Genomic DNA, 25996 nt, shown 5'->3' with positions numbered 1-25996 from the left:
AAACGGTTTTACCTGAGGTGCACAGTACCTCTAATTTAAAATTCATGATACAATGGGTCTCAAAATACAGCATGCAACCTCCACTTTTGTTGATTAGCAGGATATGAAAAAAAAAGAATCTGACAACAGAACTTAGTCAAATTCTCAATACTGTGTTTCTAAATTCAAGTGCTTTATTATATATGTCCATGTTCTGATGTTTCCTCAGTGGGAACCTGGAAATGTATAATTTTCTGTTGTTTTTGGATGCATTAAATCGATTTGTCATCTATAGTACTAAGATACTTGCTCAGCTGTAATGTATGAAAAATGAAAAATAAGCAAGTGGGAAGAGTTTATTTATCTCTTTATGACACATTATTTGTCCAAAACAAGACCAGTTTATCACAAAACTCACTATTAGTTTGTGCCTAATAGAAGAATGGACACAAAGTGCTTTTGATTTAGCTGTAGATAAAAAAAATAATATTTTTTGATGATAATAATATGCAGAAATTGTCATATTTGGGACAATTTTCAAGAGTCTGTAATATTAGTTTAAACAAATTTTTGTGCTGGCAATTTATTGGAGAAAGAGCCATGATCCAATAAAGACCAGGGTAGAGTGAAGTCTTTGACCCTAAATAGGCAGAAGTATTTGACAAACAAAATATGATCAAATAGATGTTGTTATATACCATCCCAATCATTAAGATTAGAGAAACTTATCTTAGCTTGTAAAAAGGCCATCATTCTTTAGAAAGTGATTCTCTGAATACAAAATGTTTCAAGATAAACTAGGAACAGGACTGATCATAAACTAGCAAAATGAATACAGTGTCACATAACAGTTAATATATAACTTGAGTTGCCATAGAGTATTAGGTTAACCAGCTTAATATGTAAGTAAATGTGTCTTGTAATGATTAAATGTTCTGATAATTGCTCCTCAAGGCTTCACAGCCAGCAGTAAACTAGCTTGGCTCCATTCCCCAAAAGTTTTAATTATGTCTTTGTATTAATGTTTTTGTCCCTGGCTTAACCAAAGGTTTGGTTTGCATAATTCAGATATACTTTTTAGATATATTTGTGAGTAGAATAGCTTTGGGCAGACAGTCAGATGCACAGCTGGTTCTTTGTTTTCACAACTTCCTTCACATCCATTGAGAAATAGCGCTTCAACTTGAACAAAATTAAGCAATGTCTCAGCGTTTCTTTTGATCTTCTAAATTAGGTTATAGCATCCACAAATTGTTTAGATGTATTTTTACGTGTAATTGTTTTTACAGAATTAAAAATATGCTACCATCATTAAACACAAATAATTTTTTGGTGAAAAAACAAGAAACGGAAAATACTCTCATAAACCAGGGGAAGAAGTATTTGTATTTTTGTACATTTTATGCACTTACAGATAAATCTGTAAATCAAGAACTAAACGAACTAAACGTATAAGGTAAATACGTCGCATAAAGTAAACATACGTAGTCTTTTTCTTTACTATTTGATAGCAAATCAAACTAAACTTCTTTTTCAAGAGATTCTTAGATTATTTCTATTTGCTAAGTGTAATTTTTTTGTTACTTTTTTCAGATTCGGACGGTCCCATTCCCCCATCGTTTTTCCCCTAATACGGTTGATTTTAATCTTAAAAATATACTTAATCTCAAGGTCGAAGATGACCCGGACCAATCACTATAAATTTAAATTAACTCCCGGTTTTGAACTATTTATTTATTTATTTAGTCATACATCTTCCTTACCGTAGCTATATCAGTAGAATTGAAAACCACCCACAAAAACAGATTATTAAAAAAAGTTATTGACTGACGGGTATATTTTATAAACAAAATCTCTCGTGTACGACACATAAGTTTCTTTCCTGAACGGAGTTAGACCCGCTGGAGGCTAACTCTCATGGTCCACCTTAAAAAAATTACGTCACATCGTAGCCCCGCCCACTGGGAGGTGAACGGAAGTGAAAGGAAACAGGCAGGCTAGTGTGGCCCTGACAGCAGAAAAACAGCTGTGACGCGAAGAAAGACCTTAAAAAAAAGAAGAAAGAAAAGCATTCTTTTCAGTTCTTTAGTTGAGAAAACCGGATGGTGTGGAAGTAGATATTAGGTCAACATGGTACTCATCTGGGAGCCTCTTCCGAAGACGTTAAAACAGCTGGTGTTACTTTCCGCCTTGTTTCGTCTTGTTGTGTCTCAGGGTGAAGACAAGAAGCAGTTGCGACGAAACACCGGTGCTTCGGAAACGATAGAGACTTACAACCAATACTACAATTATGTTGACCTAACGAAACGCTTACAGGCTTTAGCGCAGAGCTACCCCCACATTGCGAACCTGTCGAGCATTGGTCGGTCCGTGGAGGGCAGGGAGTTGTGGGTGATGCGGATCACCGTGGAGCCCAACAAAGACACGCCGGGGAAACCTAAATTTAAGTACGTGGGGAATATGCACGGAGATGAGACCGTGTCCAGACAGGTGTTGGTCTATCTGGTGGAGCACCTGCTCGCTAAGTATGGGGAGGAGGACCGAATCACACAGCTGGTGAACAGCACGGATATTTACATCATGCCCAGCATGAACCCTGACGGCTTTGAGAAGTCAAAGGAAGGGGACTGCGAAGGTGTAAACGATGGTCGAAATAATGCCAGAAATAAGGACCTAAACAGAAGTTTTCCCGATCAGTTTGACGGGACCACAGTGAGTGGTCCAGATACCATTCCAGAGGTCATGGAAGTGATAAAATGGATCAAGGAGAAAAAGTGAGTACTACTGTTCTCTACAGACAGAGATCATTTAAAAAAAAAGTTGTCCTGATCGCCTTTTTAGAGAAATTCTCACCACCACAACAAGCTGTGTCTTTTTTAGAAACAGTTGATCAATATTTGGCTCCTTTTTTAAGAAAACAAGAAATAAAAGTTAAGACATTGATTAACATTTTGATGTTTTAAATTTTCTGTTATCTTTTTAGGATCCATATGAAGTGCATATCATACCATTATTAAGACTGCACAGTAGAAAGTGGGAATATTATTGGTAAAGATGGCAGTGAGGATGTGGAGTAGACAAATCCCAATTTTCCTTGTTCCCGTCTTCCTCGTGTTTACTTTCAGCCATCTTTGTGCCAGGTGTGAGATCCTGAAGAGAGACTCCATCAAACTGGCCGATTATATTATTTGTAAGCAAAATGTATATTTCTAAGGCAAACGTATGGAATCAGAGATTCTAAATGTCATGAGGTTATTGCTCAGAATATTCATCTTTTTGTGGTTATGTTCTTTTTAAACTCATACCTTTAAAGTTTGTACATTTCAGCTTGCAGTTCTTGAGGCCTGGGCTATTTTTGGATCTTACTCAGCTGGTTTATCAGAAGAAGTATCTTCTACGGCCAGCCTCAAGCAGTGGATACTTTTCTCATGTTTACTGCTTTGTTTATGTTTTTTCTTTTAGGCCTTCAGGTTCTAACTAGTAGTACAATTTCTCTGTTTTATTTCTTATTATGTGACTAAGTTGAAAAGACGTCAGCTGGCATTCACATTCAAAGTTTAGTTGTGTAAAAGTTTTGTTGCCAGTGACTCAGAAAAGCGATTCTGGTAGCACCTTGACATTACATAACTGTCCTACCTGCTCAGTGGAATGTTTTCCTCATGCTTTTCTTTCTAAAAGTTGTGTTTCAAGTAAGTGTCGATCCATCTACAACCTTCACGTTTGCATCCCGTTGCAGTCCACCGAGGAGTTTAAATGAGATTTTTCCAGATTTTCTGCATATTTTAGTGCAAAATTTTCCCAGACGAATTCCCGTTTGGTCATTTTGTGACCAGCAGACAAAGTATTTTCAAAGGCCCGGAGCCAGTTATTTAGAGAGGAGAGCTGCTAATAACTTACGTCATCATTTCTTAACAGATGTGTATTTAACATGTGATAACGTACATTGACTTATGATGTAAGTAACAAAGCAGGCTCAAGACAAACAAAATGGCATTGTGAAAGCACAATAACATTTATTGAGCAGTTATATTTTTGTCTTCAGTATTGTCATAAAAAAAAAAACTAAGTTAAAAACGAACAACAAAAAGTGTTTGACATCAGCAGCAGCTGGAGTGCAGGCATCTGTTTAGGCTGAACAGATATTCTTGCTACTTGCAAAAAAAAACAAAACAAAAAAAAAAACACTAATTTGGGAAATGCCAGTAAAAATGTGTAAAAACTTTAAAATAAGTGTGCGTTACAATCTTGGATTGGAAGTTAGTTGAATGCGTGGTGACGAAATAAACTGCTACTCTTTCTGAGTTGTAGTTGTTTTGAATTGTTTAATTATTGCTCTAACTTACTTACATTGCTGCTCCCGTCGCCACAGATTTGTTCTCTCTGGGAACCTGCACGGCGGCTCTGTGGTGGCCAGTTACCCTTTCGACGACTCTGCCTCCCACCAGCAAGGGGGCTTCTACAGCCAGTCGGCCGATGACAATCTGTTTCGCTACCTGGCCCTGGAGTATTCCCGAAATCACCCTGTGATGAAGACGGGTCACCCTAACTGTCCCGACTCTCCCGGAGAAACCTTTAAAGACGGGATCACCAACGGAGCCAAGTGGTATGATGTGTCAGGTGAGTGGTTATGCAGTTCAGCTGTTCATGTTAGAATGTTTTAAATAAATCTGATGGTGAAAGTCCGCTGCGGTATGATCAGTGCGACGTTGGGAAATTAAAAAGTAGGCCAGTTTTGGTTATGTGATTCCTTCAAGCTCCTTTAATCTTAGTCATGGTTTTACAGCCACGGTCAGCTGACTTAGACCGAGTTCAGTTTTATGGATCACATTCTTCGTGCTGTCCTAGAAGCTTTTCAATTACAGCTGGCCTGCTGTTGTTTTTGATGTTAGTGTAAGTCTGTCATTTGTGCAGGGACTGTCTGTCTAAAAACTAAGAATGTTTCTGATTGTCGGATTGCTTGCAGCTCGTTCAGGAATGTGTCTGTGCACAAGCTGCAGCATGTTCAGGATTGAATTAGATTCAAGTTGTTTCATTTTATTTCATTGAAGGCGGGACTTTGTTTTTTTTCTTTTATCAGGAGTATGGCAGGATTTTATGTCTGCTTTTCTCCAGTATAATCTGCATTCTTGAAAAGTTTTTTCTTTGACATGTCCCGTGACAGATTTAACAAAAATGTAAAAGACAAATATTTGTATAAAAGTTACATACTCCAGCTTTAAATTAAAGACTGTACTGGTTGCCTAATTTGCGTATAAAAGTGTTTCTACTAAGAGATAGACTGCTGTTGGCAAATAAAGACAAATTAATCATTTCCAGAACATATATGATCTTTGTTGCAAAAGCATTTCCATTGCTTGTAGTCAAACAGTCTTAAGGGACAAATATTTGTCATCATGCATATCTGGAAGCGTTTCTTGTTTTATTGGGCCTGACTCAAAAGGCATTTTTGTGGCAAGAAAAAAACACTATTTTGCTTTGAAAGACAATAATTTACAATCTGGTTTTTTTCATCAGTCATTCTTTAAATATTTATACTTGATAACATGATAATATACAGTATTCTTCTCTGAGGTCATTAATTGTTACCAAGAATTCAACATTAAAATCAATCCCCGTGTCCTGCGCCTTTTTGTTTAACCAGTTTTTAGTAAATCAGTCATAATTATTGTATGACTGATATTACATCTGATTGATTGTCTTTTCATGAATGAATAATGTAAAGACGACAGAAGTTGGAATAAATCTATACTTTCTTTGCATATGACATAATGTTTCAAACAGTCCCTGTGACCTTTAAACCCCTTGAACACCAGCAGGCTCAGTATGTTTCTGCCAACGCTGAACGTATCTTTTCCTGTCACTTGGAAAAGAACAGCCAACAAATTTAGAGTCGTACTGTGTGGCCCTTATTATTTGTACCAATACAAAGAAAATCTGGAACAAATACCATTCTGTTTTCTTTTTGCTTCTAATTTTTGGGGATACTTCCAGGCACAGTAACAACTGTGTGTCTGAAACCTGAAATTGGATCAACCGTCATATGTTACTCCTTTGTTTGGTTGGCTTTTATCGGGGCGGACGACGGTGCTGTGCGAGTCTGCAGCTTCAGGTTTCGGCTCAGGTTTCCTCTGGTGACGCTCTGTGTTGTAACAAGTTTTATGACGAGAGTCCATCAGGAGGCGACTTCTTATGCATCAGCCTGATTTAATTGCCTTCATAAAAACATGGGCCCCTGACCCAGTTTGTCTGTTTCTCTCTCTATTATCCTTACCAAGTTTGTTGCATGAGCCATGATGTCTTCTTTCATCCCCAAATGATCATTTTTTCCCCCCCGATTGCATTAATATTTTTAGTCAGATTTGTAGTCCATTTTTTTTTAATGTTCACATATTTAAATAGTTATTTAATGACTTACTTGTCCATAAAATTGTCACTTTTTGACCAGGTTTATCTTGGCTCTTGGCTGTCTAAAAAAAAATGAACCCATCATCAAGCAGAGACAGATTCTGCACCTCATATGACTCAAGATAAGCACCACTTGGTGTGAAATAGTTGAACAGATATCACTTATTTAACTGAGGGACGCCACCGTCCAAAATGTCACCTAAATTCGGACTTATCAGCACTGGATGGAAACATTGTCTGGAGGACATGGAGTGAGATCACGAGAAGCCAAGGCAAGCTGCCAGCAGGGAGAGTGAGGAACAGAGGACGGTTCTGTTTGGCAAACAGAGCCTGAAATAATAATCCACCGTCACAACCATTCACTGTAATCTAATCAGGAAGAACTCCGCTTCTTCTTTAACTGCACAATAACCTGAAACTGGATTTAAGTTTTGACTTTTCAGTTTAAGGTCCTCCCAGGCCCTCCCCCGACTAAAGACTAATTCAAAAACCTAGATTTAAGTTGTAGAGACTCTTTGCAAGTAGTTTATAGGATAATTGTTACAGAACTGAAACCCTTGAGGAGCCTGAGGTCACTGCAGTCACTGAATCTGTGCTGCTCTTCTTTGTTTCTGTGAACAGCCGACAGGTCTGCTTAGAAAAGCAGGTGATTTTCCTTGGTGTTGGATTTTTATATCTCAACCACTGCAGACATCCTGCAGTAAAGCGCATCCTGGTTTAACTCTGGTTTTGACTTGATTGTCTGTTCGGTGGTTTCCTGCTGCATTCAGGGTGTGACAATCTCCTACTTCAACAGGATATTTAAGCAAAGGTCTGCGTTTGTTAAACTCTGTGGGTGCAGGGTGTTTACTTTGGTGGTTTGCTTCAGTGACAGTTTAAACTGTGAAGCAGACGTAGCCAGAGACAAAGGCTTATGTCTTCTGGCCAGTTCTGTGCTCTATAGCTTTTATGTTGTGGCAGGAAGCTAATAATTTTCTGTCATTACTGAATATAGGCACTTATATTACTCATCCCTTATAGGTGAGATATTTTTTAAATATTTTATATACAGTGTGGTTGCCATGTTACCCAGCTCTGTCTCTTTCCTCAGAGCTTAAAGTCTCAACGGTGCCCTGAAGGTAAAGTTTAGCACTCCCCTCCTTCAAATAAATGCTGAGGCCATGTTTCTTTATGTTGTGGGCTGGTTTTGATAACCGATTGGTTTGCAAGCAGGTTATGTTTGTCGTTTTTGTTCAACAGAAAAAAAGGATGATGCTCCTTTTTCAACAGCTGACAGAGCACATGCACACTTTGGTTAGGCAGACCTGCAGCCAAACTCTCAGCAGGCGCACGACGTAGCTAGAAGCACTTCTGATTGGGCCAAGTCTCCTTTATGGCAGCAGCAGTGAGTTGGGCGTGTGACCTCCAGCATCATGGCAGGAATCCAGCTGTCATGCTGCGAAGTGGTTCCATTAAGCTTGTGTCAGCATTTATGAAAAAAATTTGAGTTAAGTGGTTCAGGAAAAAAAAAAAAAAAAAAAGCCAAACCAATATAAAACGATGAATGTTTTAGATTGGCATGTAGTATTAATTGGAGAACTGTTTTCTAACTGTTGCCTTGAATATATTAAATTCAGGTTGACAATATATTTGCACCACTGTCTTTTCAAATACACATTTAGTGTTGATATTAAAATTATTAGCTGTTCTCATATTGGCGCTCTGTTTTTACACATGCTTGTTTTATGTTGGTGATTTTGCTATCATGCCTATATGCTGAAAATGTATTACATAACAGAAAAAATGCTTCTGAAAAGTATCTTTTTATTTAAAAATTTATTCAACATAAATTTTTCTTTCATGGTCTATTGTTGACCGTCTCAGATTGTAAATTTTTTCATGTCTTTTATCACACGCTGTACATCTATCCACCGATTCATCGACCACACCGGTTTCTGCTGTAGTCTGTGTTGTTTTCATCTCGTCCAAGACTTTTCTTCTTTTGGGCATCAAAGTAAAATATCCATTTCACTTTGACTGAACATTGTCTGATGTTGAAGTGTGGGACATCAAATATGGTTGACACATAGTCATGGTTTTTGGGATCATTTGATTTTGAATATGTAAGAAAATAAAAAAACGTTTAGCATATTATAGATTAATTAATGTTGGCTTGGAAATGTATTAATATTCCTTATTTCCTTTGTTTAACCAGGTAAAACCCCCATTGAGATCCAGATCTCATTTTCAAGAGGGACCTGGGCATAAATCTGCAGAAATACAAAAAAAATAATTGATTAAAACCTGTTGTCCATAACTTTTAAGATCAAAACACACTGACAGCAGAAAGTTAGTTAACCTACATGTAAAAGCACTGAGTTGCATCCCAGTGCTGACAAATGCTTTACTATTCTGATACATTTATACCTAACTGGGTTACTTTAAAAAGTAAAATTATGAAGTTGTATTTTGCTATTCTTGCTGGTCTAAAACTTAATTTGGAAGAGTCTTCAAAGAGTCTCAAAGTCAAGAGCCGTAAAATTAGAAGGAATCCTGGAGTTTGTTTTTAGTTTTTCCTCTGTAATTGAGTCTAGAGTGAGCTGGTGCCAATGAACAAGTTATTTTTCAGTGCACAGTTCTTGACCCCATTTACTCCGACTGCTTTATAAGGTCGTAACTGTTTGACTTGGTTTCTGTGGCCACCAAGCGTGCAATCATGGCAGCTCTTCACCGATGGGACCTCTGACTGCCCAGCGCTGCTCCACAGAGATGGTCAGCCTGCTCTTCTGTGTGTGATATTTACCAGAAGGTTGGGCGACTTGTGAACTGCAGATACCTCATTGGGACTTTTAGTAAATAATCTCTCACCCTGACCTCCCCAGTGGAAATAATGTCTGGCAGCTTCAGAGAATATCTAGTTAAATTGTAGAGTCTGACAAATTTCAAATTTATAATTAGACTCTTGTTGTTGTAGTGTGCTGACGTTTATGTTGATGCCGTGTTATTCAGGAGGAATGCAGGACTACAACTACCTGTATGGAAACTGCCTGGAAATCACCATGGAGCTGAGCTGCTGCAAGCACCCTCCAGCTTCTGAGCTGCATCAGGAATGGGATCTGAACAGGGAGTCCCTTCTGGCCTATATGGAAAAGGTAAAGCTCACAAAGTTTATCCCTTAGAAACTGAAACGTCTCTCAGTCATCATGAATCTCTCAGTACGAATCCTTTTTAAACTCATAGTACTATTTTCTTCCAGGTACACATGGGAGTTCGTGGCTTTGTGAAAGATGCAGTCAGCGGTTCCGCCCTCAGCAATGTCAGCATTGTGGTTGCTGGTATCCGCCACAACCTGACCACAGCAAAATTTGGAGACTACTACCGCCTTCTGCTCCCAGGAACCTACAACATCACAGCTGTGGCTCCAGGGTGAGTTTCTACACACACCACATTTGGTGCAAAGTGAAGCTACGCTTTAAAGGAACAGCCTTTCATGCATAGCAACACTGTTGTAAGTCGGAAACGCACACAAAAAGATCTGGTTAAAAGTCCTAATTTCTTCGTTATTTCTTTGTTGTTTTTCTTTCAGAAGGAGTTCAGATTCCTGAGAATTTAAAATCTGAATAGGCAAATCTGTGATAGCCATTTGTATTTAGCACCTCCTGAGTCAGAATGTTGTTTGTATAACCAATAAAATTACTGGACCAAATGATTAGTATGTCTCAATCAGCTTTACACAACTAGAGGGTCCATATTTTTGCCAGTTCTGTGCAAAATAGCTGAAGCTCAGTCAGACTGGATGGAGAGTTTATTTGAGTAGCAAGTTTCAGGTCTTGCATTTAAGTTTTGACATTTAATACATTAAAATACTTAGATTTAACCATTTAATATGGTTAGCGTTTATCATACTGGACATGAATCTCTGGCCCAGTCTCAAGTTGTTTGCTGCCTGTAAACAGAGTTTTTTTTTTCCATTGCCCTCTATTTATCTCTGTTATATTTTCATCAATTTCCCAGCTTCCTCATCTCTGCTGGGAAAATAACACCTCTGCAGCACGATGCATCCACGTGTTAGTTTTCTGGCACACAGCGTTTTGCATACAAATGAGTAAATTAAAGTTCAGGTGGAGAATTTTATTAATCATCATATTTTCGTGGAACCCTGCTGTTCCTCCAGAGTTATCATGGGCCTCTTTGCTTCTTCTCAGATTAATGCTCCCTCCTTGCTCAGCCTGCCAGTTGTCTACAGGCCGGGCAAGGAGCGACGGTAGGAGATATTGATTTAAAAAGTAACTTTACTTTAAACTTCTCCACGACTCTCTCCCTGATCTCTATGCTGTGCAATTTGTTTTCTAACAAACCTCTGAGGTTCAGCAGGATTTATCCTGACATCAAGTTATGCACAATTGGACTTTATTTAGTCATTGTGTGACGTCTAGCAATCAGTTTTGCAGGATTTTAGGGTTCTCAGAATAAAGGGGCTAAATACAAATTACTTCCACACTTCTCTGTATTTTATTAAAAACTCTTGAAAATTATGCACAATTTTTCTTTTACTTCACAATTACACATTACTTTGTGTTGATTTGGTGATTTTCACCCAATGTTTAAAACAAAATGCATTGTCAATTTGACAATGACATGACAAGATGTAAAAACAGTTCAAGGGCTGTGAATCGTTTAGCAAGTAGCCACATATCCTGTCTTACTTCCTCCAAAAATTACAGAACAATTAGTTTGTAAAACAAAGAAGAGAATTTCTTATCTAATCTAGTGGAGAACGTCTGGTGAAGCCAGAATAATGACACAGTTGGGCCATCGCTTTTTGTAGTTTTGATATTAAAGCCTAATCTTTCTTAATGTGTCTGTCTCTGTGTATGCAGGTATCTACCAAAGACATTCAACAATGTTCAGGTTATTGATGGCAAACCCACTGAGATTAACTTTACCCTGCAGCCTGTTGTCAGTGAGGCTGCAGGCAAAACCCCCCAAACTACAACCTCAACTCCATCCACCAGTCACCTTGTTACTCCCTCTACGAAGGCTTCCAACAACAGCCAGGCTCACGCAGTTCCCACCACCACTCCGTTCGTCCCACCTGGTCATGAGTCCGTCCATCCAAAAGAGTTTCGTCACCACAATTATGCAGACATGGAGCTCTTCTTACGAAAGTACAGCAGCGAGTTTTCCTCCATCACCCATCTTTACTCCATCGGCCGCTCTGTACAAGACCGGGAGCTGTATGTGATGATAATCTCGGACAACCCTAATGTTCACGAGCATGGTGAGCGGCAAACTGCACAACACAATGAGAGCAGCTGCCCTTTTTTAAATTCATTTATACAGGATGTGTATGCATATTGTTAATGCTTTGACTTGTTTCTTTTTATCTCTTTCAGGGGAGCCGGAGTTCAAGTATGTGGGCAACATGCACGGGAATGAGGTGGTGGGAAGGGAACTGCTGCTCAACCTCATTGAATATCTGTGTCGCAACTACGGTACCGACCCTGAGGTCACTCAGCTGGTCAACAGCACTAGGATTCACATCATGCCCTCCATGAACCCCGATGGCTACGAGGTGGCTGTGGAAGGTGAGAGAAATATTTACAGGTGGAGACTGAAGTCATATATTTTCTTTAATTTAAGAATTTTTTTAAATGTAGTTTTTGGTAAATACAGTATATGGTTTTCAGATAGTCGAGGTGAGTTATGCTTGCACTACATATCTGCCAGCAATTTCAGTGTTTTGTAAAGCATAGCATAGCTAAAGTAACGGATCCAGTGTTTTTGATACTGTAGCTTCCAGACATCAGATCTCCAACTAAGACATGGCAAAAAAAAAAAAAAAAGAAATCTATGACATGGGGCTGCAACTGCTATGAAACAATTAAGTAATTGCTACACAATTTGGAATGTCCAGATAATAGTCTCATGCTACATTATTCATACACTCTGTCTTCACCGATGAAAATTCATTCACTGTTTGATACTGCAGGGGAGTTGGAAAAGTCTTTTGAGTAACACAGTAACTAGTTATTTAAACTCTTGAAGGCACCTACATCCTTTGTATGGCGTGTAATACTTTTAGCATAAGATGGTCAAGAGGTTATTTAAGAAAAGAGGACAAAAAGTTAAACTGCAACACCATGGCACAAAGGGATTCACTCTGTTCTTCATGCACAGTAACATTAATTTAACCATAAACAACACACACACTTCCTAATAGAACTAGATGTTTTCTGAAATGCACTTGTTCAGACCCATTAAAGTAATATTTAACCAGTCATTTTTTTCATTTAACTGTTTCCACATATTTATACCGTTCAGTTATGAACCATTAAATATATGTCTATTTATGTCAGGTCTTTTATGGTTTTTCTGGATTTCTGTCAACTATTTTTAAACCTGTCCTACAAAACAACAAAAAAACCTTTTAATATAATTATGTTTCCTTTTGCCCATGCATGATGACTGTTCATGCATGGGCATAGGTTTAAAGAAAATGTAAACTACAGAATAATTCAAAGCAGCTTTAGCAGAAGGGTATTAGTAAGTGTACATACATATTAAGATAAGCAGCGATAATAGTAGTACAGAAACTTGCCAAAGACTTCTCATTTTTGTTCTGTTTGACTTTCCTATTGAACCTGCAGTCAACTATTTGACTTGGCCACGTCAAGTCAATTATTTGTTTGTAATTTGTGTGCGTTCCTGTCAGTCTGTATGCTTGAGATGTTTGTCTTCTTGCTTGCTCTTTGTGTTTAAATTCAGGTCCTGTTTGATAGTTTTTTCTCTTCAAGGTTGGTTAAAGGCACTCTCAAGCAAATGCATTAAAAAGTTTTTCGCCAGCATTCTAGTTATTATTTGAAAGAAGGACAAACTTTACGTACTGTACAAAATATATCAATATTTTAACAAGAATATATTGGACAAATTTAACTGTTTTTATGTCACTATCTCCCTTCTTATTGTGAAATTCATGTGCCCTCCTTCAACGTCTCTGTTTATCTATTGAGCAGCTTTTCCATGTGACATCCTTTAGTCAATAATTACTGCAGAAGTACAACAGGAAGTGACATTTAAAGGACAAACCTTCAAACAGGAACATGCTCCAGTGACTGTTGCATAGCAATGTCTCACCACCTGAGTTTGCTTCCCTTTAGGTGACGTGAAGGGCTACAGAGGACGGAACAACAGCAATGATTATGATCTGAATCGCAACTTTCCAGACCAGTTTGTCACCATCACCGAACCCAGGCAGCCAGAGACTATAGCTGTCATGAGCTGGTTGAAGAGCACCCCGTTTGTTTTGTCTGCAAACCTCCACGGAGGTAAACAAGTCATCCAGTGTAAAAGTTGTCATTTAATTACATTTATGTATTAGTTTTCTATTTCGTCCAATGAAAACCTTATTATTTAGCACCACAGTTGGTTGTTAGTTACACTAACAAAGCGGTGAAATGCAATGTTTTTGTGAAATTCAGGCTCCTTGGTGGTCAACTACCCGTTTGATGATGACAAAGAGGGGCTTAGTCATTACAGCAGGTCACCTGATGATGAAGTATTTAAGCAGGTGGCCAAAGCGTACTCACAGGTAAATTAATCTCTTCTGGGCTAAAATTTAATTAGTAAGTTTTATTTATATGTCTATTTTCATCCTGTACCGTACCTGACAGAATTATTAGTACCTCCACAACCTTTCCTTGTTTTGCCTTTTTAAAATCCTGATAAATTACATAGAACCACAAAATGGAAAGAAAATAATACATTTATATCTGATTAGTTTCTGCTTAAGAATTGATTGCAGTGGATTTAATTTAAATGTCATATTAAAGGTGTGAAAATGCGAATTTCCATTTTCAGAAACAGAATATCTTCTGCTGAAGAGTTCTATGATACTTTTTGTCTTGCATAGAAAATCCCCAAAAATACATAGATGTTTTTTTTTCTTTTGCAATAAAACAGAAGTTAAAAAAGACGGGCTCACTCTTGCCTATTCGATCTGTGGAGAGATTTGGCTTTTAACATCAAAACAAATGAAGTCGTCGTTTAGTTGTTTTTGTGTTGAATTTGTGTTGTTTTTGTGTTGAATTTGTGTGCAGGAGAATCCTCTCATGTACAAAGGACACCCTTGTGACGACCTGGACCCAGAGGACTATTTTGAGGATGGCATCACTAATGGGGCCAACTGGTACACTGTTCCCGGTAGGCCTTCGTTGCTCAGAGCTCACATAACGTCACCTATTCACATGAGTAATATTTTATTTTCAAGATTTGAAATGTGCCTTTCTCACTCCCGATTTGAATGTCTTAACTTTACCTTAGTGAAATCAAATAACCTCACAAAATATCTCCAAGAGATGTCAAACACTCATTGGCACCAATGATGGGCATCCACACCATTTCTTAGATAATCCCCTGGACAAACTAAATCTAAATTTAAAAACTGTATTTTGTATTTACTCAGGTCATCTTTAGTCTAAAATAACTTTTGAAGTGCACTCAGTGCCGCTGCCGAAAATAATGAAGACTTTATTTTCCCCAGGTGGGATGCAGGACTGGAATTACATCAACACAAACTGCTTCGAGGTGACCATCGAGCTGGGCTGCGTCAAGTACCCCCTGGCTAAGGAGCTGCCAAAATACTGGCAACAAAACTGGAGAGCTTTGCTGCAGTTTATGCACCAGGTACAAGAAGCAGGAGTCAGTGTTAGCAATTTAGCACTTTCACTGTTTTCTATTTACTCCTGTTTATTTTGTTGTTTGTCATTGTAGGTTCACACGGGAATAAAAGGCACAGTTTCTGATGACCAGGATAAAGTGGGAGTTCCCAATGCCACCATCAGCGTGGGGGGAATAGACCACAACGTCACTACGGGTCATACTGGAGACTACTGGAGACTGCTGGTTCCTGGGACTTATGCAGTCACTGCCTCTGCTGATGGGTAACGTTTTTATTTCAGAAAGTGAAACTCACCAGAGAAAAGGCTTTCCTTCCACTACCTAAAAAAACCCCCTCTTTTATTTTTATCTGTAAAGGTATAAACCCTTGACGACCTACGCTACGGTCTCAAAGGACCGAGCAGAGGTAGTGGACTTCAGGCTGACCCGCTTAAACTCGGAAAATTCCGGCCATGCGTCCACTGTTCCCCAGCTGACCCGGAGCCCATCTGACAGGGAGCTCAACAGCTTGATAAAGGAGCTGTCTCTAGACCAAGGTCTGGAGCAGCTGGTCAAGAGCACAGCCACTGACAGCAGCTTCCGCTACCGACGCCCAAAAGACCTGGAAGCCGTCTTGAGAGGCCTCACGCTTAACTTCCCCCAAATTACATCTTTACACAGGTGGGTATGCTGTTAATATCCAAAACCACTGACTTACAGGGTCTGGGCGATAAGTCGACTTTAATGATTTGTCAAATTTTTGGGTTTTGAAGATATAATTATTGAAAAATCTGGATTTTTTTGTTTTCACCAACGTGCACCTTTAGTTTTCATAGTTCAGAGTGATGACAGCCAGCTCAGGGCTGTCATCAAGAATGCAGTCACAATCCTAGGAGAATAAAGTCATAATTTTATAACTCCAACAAAAAGAATAACAAAAAAAAAATTAGAATGAAGAAACCTCTCATGTGAAGTTATATTTTAAGTTTTTCAGATAATACTTAATAGAAATGAATCTTCTAATGCAGCAGCATCATATTATTATCAGTAACAAGATTTAGAAGTAATTGTGCAAATTAGTGAGTATATTTGAAGAAAGAACCAACACAAACCCAGTTAGACATAATTAAAACAACTTTTTTAAGATGGAGATTTTATTTTTAAACCTTATTGCCCAGCACTGTGTTACCTTGCAGTTTTCAGAGTAAACATGAACCTTTTAATTTATCTCAAGGCTGTAAAGCAAGGCTTAGCTTCACCTGCTGTTGATTGAGTTGGGTGTCAACGCATCAATATGTTTCTCACCCTTCATGTGATTTTGTGTTTCTTGTGTTTAGACTGGGCCAAAGTGTAGAGTTTAGAAACATTTTGGCTCTGGAAATCTCCAACAATCCAGCAGAACCCGAGCCGTCTGAACCGAAGATCCGCTTTGTGGCAGGGATCCACGGCAACGCTCCCGTGGGCACGGAGCTGCTGCTGGAGTTTGCCGCTTCTCTGTGCATCAACTACGGCAAGAACACCGCCATTTCCAAGGTTGGTGTCGGTGTCGCCCGAAATACACAGAGCCCTGCAAACATTTTATGCAAGCTGTAAAACATGTTTTTCATACAAATGCATGGCACACTTCAGGCTTGTATTTGTAAAGAATGTTCAAATTCATGTATTTTTTTACCATGTTATACTTGTTCTCTACTGTGTGAGGGTTTGTCACATAAGTTTCTATTGAAATACAAGACAGAATGCGAAAACGTTCAAGGGGAACGTGTGTTAATTTGACTTCTCTACCTCTTCCATTCTCCAGCTAATCAACGAGACCCACATCTTCATTGTGCCCTCCATCAACCCTGACGGACGGGAACAGGCGGCGGAGAAGAAATGCTCGTCCAGCCGCGGCCTGACCAACTCCAATGACAAAGACCTTGACAAGACGTTTTTCGGTCCGTTATTTGGATACACATTTATTGACACATTTCTGTCAAAAAGATGCTTGGAATAAGATGCAGCTGAATTACAGTAGACTTGATTGAGAGGCTTGCTCCATCTTTCCATAAGCTGTTTTTACTTTCCTTTCCTACTTCAACAGGCAACTCGTCGCAGCATTTGATGGAGCCAGAACCAGAGACCAAAGCAATGATGAATTTTATTCAAAGCTATGACTTCAGTCTGTCTGTCGCCCTGGATGGAGGCGCTCTGGTTGTCACCTACCCTTATGACAAACCTGTTCAGACTGGTAACACCTCTTTGTATGGCTTAACATTTTGTCTCATTATTTGTTTTGTGCTCTGTAAAGCCTTTACATATTATTACTTTAAGAAAAAATCTTCCCTACGGTGATGATTTATGTTGCTCAAGCCTTGATGATAATCTTCTCTTCATTATCCCCAAACTGGATGAAATAAAATGTGCATAATTTGTTTTTGTAGTTAATAATGAAGCCACTTTGAAGTACTTGGCAAAAGTGTACGCCAAGAACCATCCCAAGATGCACCCCGGTGACACTGCATGTTCCAACAACGGGCAAAGTATGACTTAATTTTTATTAATGGATGCCATGTCTGTCATTTATATCTGAGTGAAGATAATCATGTTTAACTGTTTGCTTTCATTGTACTCAGTGGGAAATGTCCCAGACGGAGTGATGAAAGCAGCAGAACTGCAAAGTCACATGGGGAGCATGAAGGTAAGACTTTTCAACTGGAATTAAAGTTTTTTTTTTATGGAAGATTTAATAACAAAGTACATTTTTATTGAAAATATACACAATATGTTGCCAAAACTATTGGGTCACTCGTTTCTAGACACACACATATGAACTTGATTGATACCCCATTGTTAATCCTTAAGATTTAATGTCAAATTATTCTGGGAATGATTTTTGCTAGGTTTTGAAGTGGGATTTTGGGAATATTCTCCCATTCCCCCAGAGGAGTATATGTCAAGTTAAACACTGATGTTGGATGAGAAGGTCTGGCTCAAAATCTCAATTTCATCCAAAATATGTTCTATTAGGTTTTAGTTAGGAACATATGGTGGCCAGTCCAGTCCTTTTAAACCAAACTCGCTCATTCGTGTCTTTCTGGACAATGCTTTGAGCTGTGGGACAGTTAGGAAGGGGAACAGGAACATCCCTGAACTGTACCCACAAAACATTCACAAAGTGCTACTTCAACTTTTACTTTCTTTTGTCTATTATCTCACGTTAAGTTTCATTCTCGTGTCATTCCAGGACTTCAGTATGGATTTTGGACACTGCCCAGAAATCACAGTATATACTGGCTGCTGTTTGTTTCCTGCTGCTAACCAGCTGGGCACGCTCTGGGCTGAGAACAAAAAGGCTCTCCTCAGCATGCTGGTGGAGGTAGGATTTTATTCTGGATACCTATGATCTTTAGTAATGTAGTTTTATATGGAAATGTTTTGTTTAGCATTTAGATTTTTTTAATCTCTAAGAAAATATTTTAGTATTCCTATTTTTTTTATTTTTTAATTCAGTTTAAAATTGTCATTCACTTTCAGGTTGCTACTTACTTAAGTTGAGTCTTAACAGATTTTATTTTTTATTGAAGCTTTCTTGATCTGATCCCTTTCTATCAGATTTACCTTTAAATCCTCATTCTGAATTATGTACATTTTTATTCCTCATATGTGTAATATCTACAGACACTGCCCTGAAGAAAAAAAAAGTATTTAAGAGACGAGTCTTATTAAGATGAGCACATTATAAAAGACAACTTTCTAAAAGTTTGGATTTATGACCAATGCAGAATTCTTAGAAAAGCATTTTCAGATCTGGATATGTATGCAAAAAGTTCAGAGATGATTAAAAAAATATTTATATTTACAGACATCATTCCCAATCTCATTATAGACACGTTATGAGCAAGTATTTGGGGACACGATCTCTAAAAATATTCCTCATTATTAGTTCTCTTTTGTATTTAGAAATTGCCTAAAAACCATGAAGCCATCAAGTTTTCTTCAACAAAAAGAAATAATAAATTTGGGTCTATTGATAAATTCTGAGATTAAGAATTCTATAGTTCTTAAAAAAAAAAAGAAAAATTAAATCCTTAAAAATATAATTTGAATATTTCCGTTTTTCTGTAGTGTAATCATCAGAGTAAATTTTATTAAATTGTATTAATGTATTAAATATTTCCATAGTCTAATGGCATAATATCAGAGGTGTGTCACAAACCATGAATGTTTTTGCTCAGGTCCATAAAGGGGTGCGTGGCGTAGTGAGGGACAGAAGTGGGAAACCGATTGTCGGCGCGACCATTTTTCTGAACACAACCCTGAAAGTCTCTACTTCTGAGGGCGGCTACTTCCACGTCCTCGTCCACCCGGGCTCCTATAATATTGACGCCATAGCTGAAGGCTATCAAAGTCACCATAAACAGGTACGCTGTGTTTTACATGCAAATACTTTATGTAAAGCATAGATGTCAGAACAACATACAGCTATTAACATGAGCCCATCAAGTAGCAAATATGCTCTTAATATAAATATTATCTCCAGGTGCATATTAATAGATAGAATGTTATTGAATACTGAAAGTGATATTGAATGATGTATTTAAGGTTTTTCTGTTAATTTCTAGTAACTACATTATGGCTTAATGTATGAAAACTGATGAATACTCAGTTTCTCAGAAAATTAGATGGCATAAGGCTAATAAAAATTATTTTTAGTACAACACAATTGGGATGAATGGTGCATTCACAGTATTACACTCGTCAAAAAAGCGTCTGACGTTAAAAGTTCGATGTGTGTGCACTTTTGGTGCGTTCACACCAAACACGTTTTGAGCGTCAGGTTTACGTTCAAAGTCTATGTGGAGCGTTGGACGCGTCGCGTGCGTCCAACGCTCCAAACGGTTCAAAACGCACCGCGCTAGACTATCCAAAGGTGCCTCAACGGCCCTCGACTTGCCTCCACAAAGACTTTGAATGGAAACCAGACGCACCTGATGCTCAAAACGCATTTGGCGAGAACGCACCAAGACATTTGCCTGAAACCCTCTGCCATAAATCTGTGTAATATTACTTTTCCTGTTAGTGTTTAATAACTGAAATGAAGGTTTTACTTTCTTAACGCATCTCTAGTTTCTAATGACTGAATCACTGGAACGTTTGGAAAAATACAAACCTCAAAATGTTTTCTTTTAAACTTAGGATTTTTAGTTTAGGAATTACTTGTCTTTATTAATTTAACATTATTTAATCTGTTCATGTATTTATGGATTAGTGTACAACATCACTTTAGAACTACATGAATATAAAAACTTTGTACCTGCAGACTAATACGCCTCATAAAAATTCACAGTAAGGATTATAATACATCTCAAATTGTACAGATTTGGCTGAAAAACGAAACAACATCCAATAGAAGTATATAGTAATAAGTTTAACAGAGAGCAAACCCATCATGCTTATTATAGAAAGTCTTTGGAGGAATTTTACCATGGATCCCCTTTACAGTCTACATCTATATAAGGTGGTGAACGAAGCACACAGAACCTCTCCGTCACTTCCATCTTTCCATCTGGGCGCTCTGAAATCTCCAGTGTCGGGTAAGCCAGCCCGTCCAGCAGGTGTTCCTTGATGGTAAACCCCAGCTCCAGGCTGTAAGGCTTCAGCTTCCCACAGGGCCTGTAGAGCAGCGGATCCACCACAGTGTGATAGGTCTTCTGAAAGTCTTCCACTGAATACCCATGGATCGTCAGAGCAGCGCCCGAGGTCTCCTCCATCTCGACAGCTTCGGCGCTGCACAGCTGATCAGAGAGATCTGGAATAACCGCAGCATTCCTGATGTACCTCTCGTCCAGCGGTTTCTCGGCGTCGTGCTCCTCAAACATGAGCTCTGAACCGAACGGCGGAGCCAACAAGAAGCTCCTCTCCTTAACAGTCTGTCCATACTTTTTAGGGCATCGAATGCTCTGTCTCAACTCATAGGGGAGCATCTCATTTACCTGAAAAGAGAAATGATGTTAGTTTCAAGAATTCTTCCGTTATCAGAAAACGGTACAAAAATGTCCTAACAGTAGAAGAAGACGCAGAGAGCTTCTTCTCTGCAACCAATCTCTGTTTGGGTTCAAATCATTTTACTAAAATGCAATCTGCCTTGTAATCCAGCAACTTCATTCTTAATGTGATTTTTGTAAGTTACCTTTAAGCTGAATATATTAGGATTTTTTTTCCTCTCCAACACTTTTTTTTTTTTTTTTTAGAGTTACAAACCTGCAGCAGGTTATACTAAACAGACGCACCTGCAGAAGGGATCTGCTGATTAGATGATTAGCCATCTCTGTTGTCAAAGAAGCTTTGAGAGACGGAGATGTTCCTATTTACCTCATTTAAAAAACAACATCCTGATTGGATACAAAGATGTGACCTTTTAATTTCTCTCTGTCGAACCGTAATGCATGAGAGCGTGAAACCACTACATTTAATATTTGCTTTAATTTGAATCCCTCAGCCCTCGATCAGATGTGAATACGCCAACACAGTTACCATTAAAACTTTCAAAAGTGAAGTTTCAATAACCTTTCATTAGCTTTCACTTCAGGTTGGAAAACAAGCCACTCCACAAACATAAACAGTAGCATGTTTTGTTCATGGCTCCAATATCAATCATATATGATAAAGGAAAGTTTGGTTATGTTAACTATTTTTACTTAATTTTTTTTCTGTTTTCCAGGTTGTGGTCACTTCCCATGAAGCTGCTGCTTTTGTCCTGATAGAGTTTGATGTAGACAACAGCATATTTGGATTGCAAAGGGAGTTTGTTGTGGCCTGTGCAGGTAGCTATCAGAAGAGCCTTATGCAGATGGACTAGTTTTTTTTTTGTTGTTGTTTTTTTAATGCAAGATCTCAGTTCTAAAAATGTCTTTTAATACATTAGTATTAAAATACTAATGTATTAGTAGTTTGTTTTTACATACACCTATCATGTGCTTGTCTTTACTTTTACTTTAACAGCTCCTTTAAAATTCTAAACTTTTGTTTCTGACAAAATATACAATTGCAGTAAATTGTATATTTACTGCAATGTTTGTTTTTTTGTTTTTTTACTTGAGTTAAGTTTGCCTAAAAAGATGAGTAGCGCCATCTGGTGGACAAACAGGAAAGTTAAAACTTAATGGCTAATTCTTGAAAATGAAGCCTGTAGAGCAGGCTTAATAGAGCAGGGGTGCCCAAAGTCGGTCGGCGTCCTGCATGTTTTCGTTCTCTCACTGGTGGTAGTTGCAACCATTTAAGTATGTCAGTGTTCTTCTTAGGCCTCTAATGAGCCATCATTGGATCCAGGTGTGTTAAACCAGGGAGAGAACTAGCTGTTTGTTTTTATCATCACTGCATGCTGGGGAAGAACAGTTGAAAGCTTTAAAATCCCACAATATCAGAATATCAGCAATGATGAATGTAGGTAAACTTCTGACCAGAAAAGTACTGAAATCATAATTTTATTTACACTTAAAAGGCAATTTTTTTCCAAGTGAATTATTAATAATTTTTAGTAATATTTATGTTTGTTGTTTTATGAAGATGAAAATGTGTAACAGTGCGTCTCTCGTTTCATATTTGCAGCTGCCTCCATGACAGCGCTGGTGTTGACGGCGTGCATCATTTGGTGCGTGTGCTCAGCGAAGTCCGACCATCAGAAGGATGGCTTCCACCGGTTGCGGCAGCACCGCGACGAATACGACGATGAAATCCACCTCAACTCCATGGGCTCCAAAAAGTCCCTGCTCGCCCACGAGTTTCAGGACGAAAGCGAAAGCGATGAAGAGACACTGTATGCGAACAAAATCTGAAAGATTTGCACTAGTTTGATTCAGTATTTGCTTTATTTTTTCTTAATCCCTCTAGAGTTAAATCCTTAAGGATCTCAATGAACTCTTCATATCAGCTTCACCGCCTCTCTTTCTGAATGAGTGACGTAAGCATTTTCTCTGTTACACCATCAGTTGTCTTGCTGGTGGACTACTGCCTGACCAGCAGGGTGCGATGGAGGACGATGATGATGATGATGAACACAGAGTGAATGAAGAAGTTCCTCTCCAGTCTCATTGATCCTTTGCAGCGGCTTTTGTTTTTTGCGCCATTCAAAAAGGCCTCTGCTTGTTCTGCCCCAGTTTAAAGGCCAAGCTGCCAAGTCCAAATGAACTCCTGAAAACAAATCTAGCAAGAAGTGCGGTATTCCCCAAAATGGATCTTTGAAATAAGCAACAATTTAACAATCCTTCAAAATTGGAAATTCCATTTTTTTTTTTTTTACTTCTTGATCCAAAGTAGAATAGCTGCACTGAAAGTGTCCGAGCCTTTGGGAGAACAACTCCAACTCTGTGCCTTGGCTTCTGAAGGTTTATCTGTCCAGTCAGACTGAAATAGATGTAACAAAGCTTCATCTGCTTTCAATAAAACTGAGTTTATGCTGGGACTTGATCCATCCAGTAGTTTGCTGATGAGAAAAGATGGAAAAATCTTTCTCGTTAACGTTTTGGCACAATTTTAAGGTGACTTGCCTGGGAGTTTATCAGTTTTGTGTGTGTGTTTTTTTGTTGTCAGGCTTAAATAAAATTTTCCCTGGACTGGAAAGTGCATAAGGAGAGTTCACCTGCACTAAGGGCTTTTACTCCACCAGAGCGGTCCCAGTTCTAAAATGATCCTAGTATTTGCTGGAGTCTGGTTCTTGTAGAACAACAACACTGTTGTGAGTGCCATGTTTAAAAATTTAGTTTAGTCTTTGAGCTAATTTAAGTAAAATAAATGGTAGAAACTGAATAAATTAAGAGTTTTATTATCAGTTGAGTAAGACTAGTTTTTTGTTTCCCAGTGTTTTTATTTATGTTTTTGTTTAAAATTTGATTTAATTGATAAGCTGCTGAAATCAGAGTGTTCATTCACAGACAACAGGATTTGCATAGACCAGTTCTCTTCCAGAAGATCATATATTTACTGGTTAAGATGTTCATGGTGATGCAATGATGTGGCATCAAGATGGTTCCATGGCTGTGGAAAAGTGACCAGTTCTTTTATAAAACTAGTTAAGAACTGCCTCCAGTACCACTGGAACCACTTTGGTGGAAAAATCCCAGAACTGGAAAGCAAGGACCGTCTATCACTGCTGAAAGACAAAAAAAAAAAAAAAAAGCATTAAGTATGTAGTGAAGATTGTATTTATTATTCCCTTTTTCAGTAGATTTATGTTTCAGTATAACTTTGTTTTGTGTATGGAAAGTTACTGCTGGCTTTTAGTTGTCCCTTATTTTAAACATAACCTTCTTTTTTTTAGCTTTACTTTATTTTTTTGATATTTTTGATGACAAAATACTTTCATTTAAAATCAAACCTGGTTTGTTTGCCAATTAATTAATAAAAAAAAAAAAATACATCAAAGGTATTTGTGCCCCACAACATAAAATTGTAGCTCTCAAACCTCTGAAACTATCCAGGTAAAATTCTCCTCAGTATCTCCAGGTTGTAACTTTTCCTATGTGTTTAAAAGTTGTTTCTCATTGACTCAGTGAGACGCAAGTTTCTCCAAAGACATGGGAGTCACATGGAAAGCTTTAAAATAGTAGAAACTATGGTTATATTGTGTCTCTTTTAGGTTTTTTAACTTTGTGAATGTAATTAAAAGCATTTCAAAACAAACCAGATAAATCACCAAAATCAAAAACGGGATAGATTTGCTCAAGCCTGAAATGCTCAATTACTGTTGGTTGCTATGAAATCACTGAACGTGCATTGGGATAGGCAAATGCAGTGTTTAGCAGCAATATAATCTTGGTCACTCCAAAGTTTATCCTGACCTCCAGCTATTTTCACAAGAGATTATTTCTTAAAATTTGCGTTGGGAGACAGTTTTGCAAATTATTTTTCTTATGCTATGTCTGTGAAGCCCCTTCGAATTCTCTATGAGCTTTTGAAAGTGTCACACAGTGTGGGTGTGAAGATTTTATATAAAGAAACTGGAACTGTAAATATTGTTTGTCAATTGTACTTGATGCTTGCGGTAAATCCACACACAGCAGAACATTTCACCAGAACCTTGATGTGATCATAATATGCTAACATGCACAACAAACATGCAAAACTACACAATAAAACACCTGATAACCACATGTCTTGCTTCAGTTGTTTTATTTTTTCAAATATTGCAATGTAAACTAGCAGGCTATGAACTAGAGGAAAACCTAACTTAATTAGAAATATGTCATTAAAAAGGCAGTGACAATTATTTTATTAAAAGCCTAAAAGCTACATGTTGCCATATTGTAATTTAAATCTAATAACAGGTTGTGTCACATTGAGATGTTTCTCAAAGTTCACTGAAAATGAGAAAACATGTTTTGGCTTTTTATTCAAAGAGCTCGTCTTTAATTGAGATTCTTGTAAATGCATTGTAAACAAGACATCCGACACAAATGCATAGGTTAGTAATTGGTTTATATCCAGTAAATCCATATAACTACTGTTGATAGTTGACTGAAAACCTAATTTCATGTGTTCAAAATGAACACAAATGAAAATGTTTATACATGAGAAACACAAGCTCCTGCTGCCATGAACAGTGGGTCAAAAACAGACAACTGCACACCACAGGCTGGGACATACTTGAGATTTGTATTTATATAGAGACATTAAACAAAACAACAAACCCACAAAATTATTTATCAGCTTTAAAATATGTTGATAAAGCAAATGTGCATCACAGTTTTCAAATTTTACTTTCAAAACATCATTGCTCCACTTTGTTTCTCTATCACAAAATATGGTAATAGAATCCATGTTATTGTTGTAATGTGAACAATCTTGAAAAGTTCAAGAGTTAAGGCACTGCTTAAGGAGCTATAGCTAGTGTGCCTACAGAGACTTTTAAAAAGTCCAAGCCATTTCCCCTTTTCATTGTGCACTGCAGGAAGTGTCTATCTGTGTTTTTTAAAACACAAAGGGTGGGTGGGCAATG

General features: G+C 38.0%; 2 protein-coding genes across 3 annotated transcripts; one reads left to right on the top strand and one right to left on the bottom strand.

Moving 5' to 3' along the window:
- Positions 1-1916: 1916 nt before the first annotated feature.
- On the top strand, positions 1917-25151 carry cpda (carboxypeptidase D, a). 2 transcript variants are annotated; one of them, XM_015003602.2, is made up of 22 exons: positions 1917-2753; positions 4349-4596; positions 9373-9515; positions 9620-9789; positions 11244-11644; positions 11760-11951; positions 13524-13691; positions 13845-13954; positions 14463-14565; positions 14906-15048; positions 15136-15305; positions 15400-15702; positions 16359-16554; positions 16823-16958; positions 17105-17251; positions 17445-17543; positions 17637-17701; positions 18248-18379; positions 19239-19424; positions 21725-21827; positions 22612-22819; positions 22992-25151. In XM_015003602.2, exons 1-22 carry the CDS (start codon positions 2110-2112, stop codon positions 23095-23097), a joined length of 4173 nt encoding a protein of 1390 aa, XP_014859088.2. In that variant the 5' UTR covers positions 1917-2109; the 3' UTR covers positions 23098-25151. The 2 variants fall into 2 exon arrangements, with proteins under 2 accessions (XP_014859088.2, XP_014859089.2); XM_015003603.2 differs by having other exon boundaries at positions 22612-25151.
- LOC106927797 (uncharacterized) lies at positions 20484-20987 on the bottom strand. The gene has a single exon (XM_015003607.2). The coding sequence runs from the start codon at positions 20985-20987 to the stop codon at positions 20484-20486; it is 504 nt and encodes a 167-aa protein (XP_014859093.2).
- Positions 25152-25996: the final 845 nt, after the last annotated feature.

This window comes from Poecilia mexicana, unplaced genomic scaffold (genome assembly GCF_051168715.1).
Source record: "Poecilia mexicana isolate PSO_F unplaced genomic scaffold, ASM5116871v1 scaffold_13, whole genome shotgun sequence".
In the NCBI taxonomy this organism is placed as follows: domain Eukaryota; kingdom Metazoa; phylum Chordata; class Actinopteri; order Cyprinodontiformes; family Poeciliidae; genus Poecilia; species Poecilia mexicana.
Note: the sequence above shows the minus strand (reverse complement) of the source record. Positions and strands in the feature narration are given on the sequence as shown.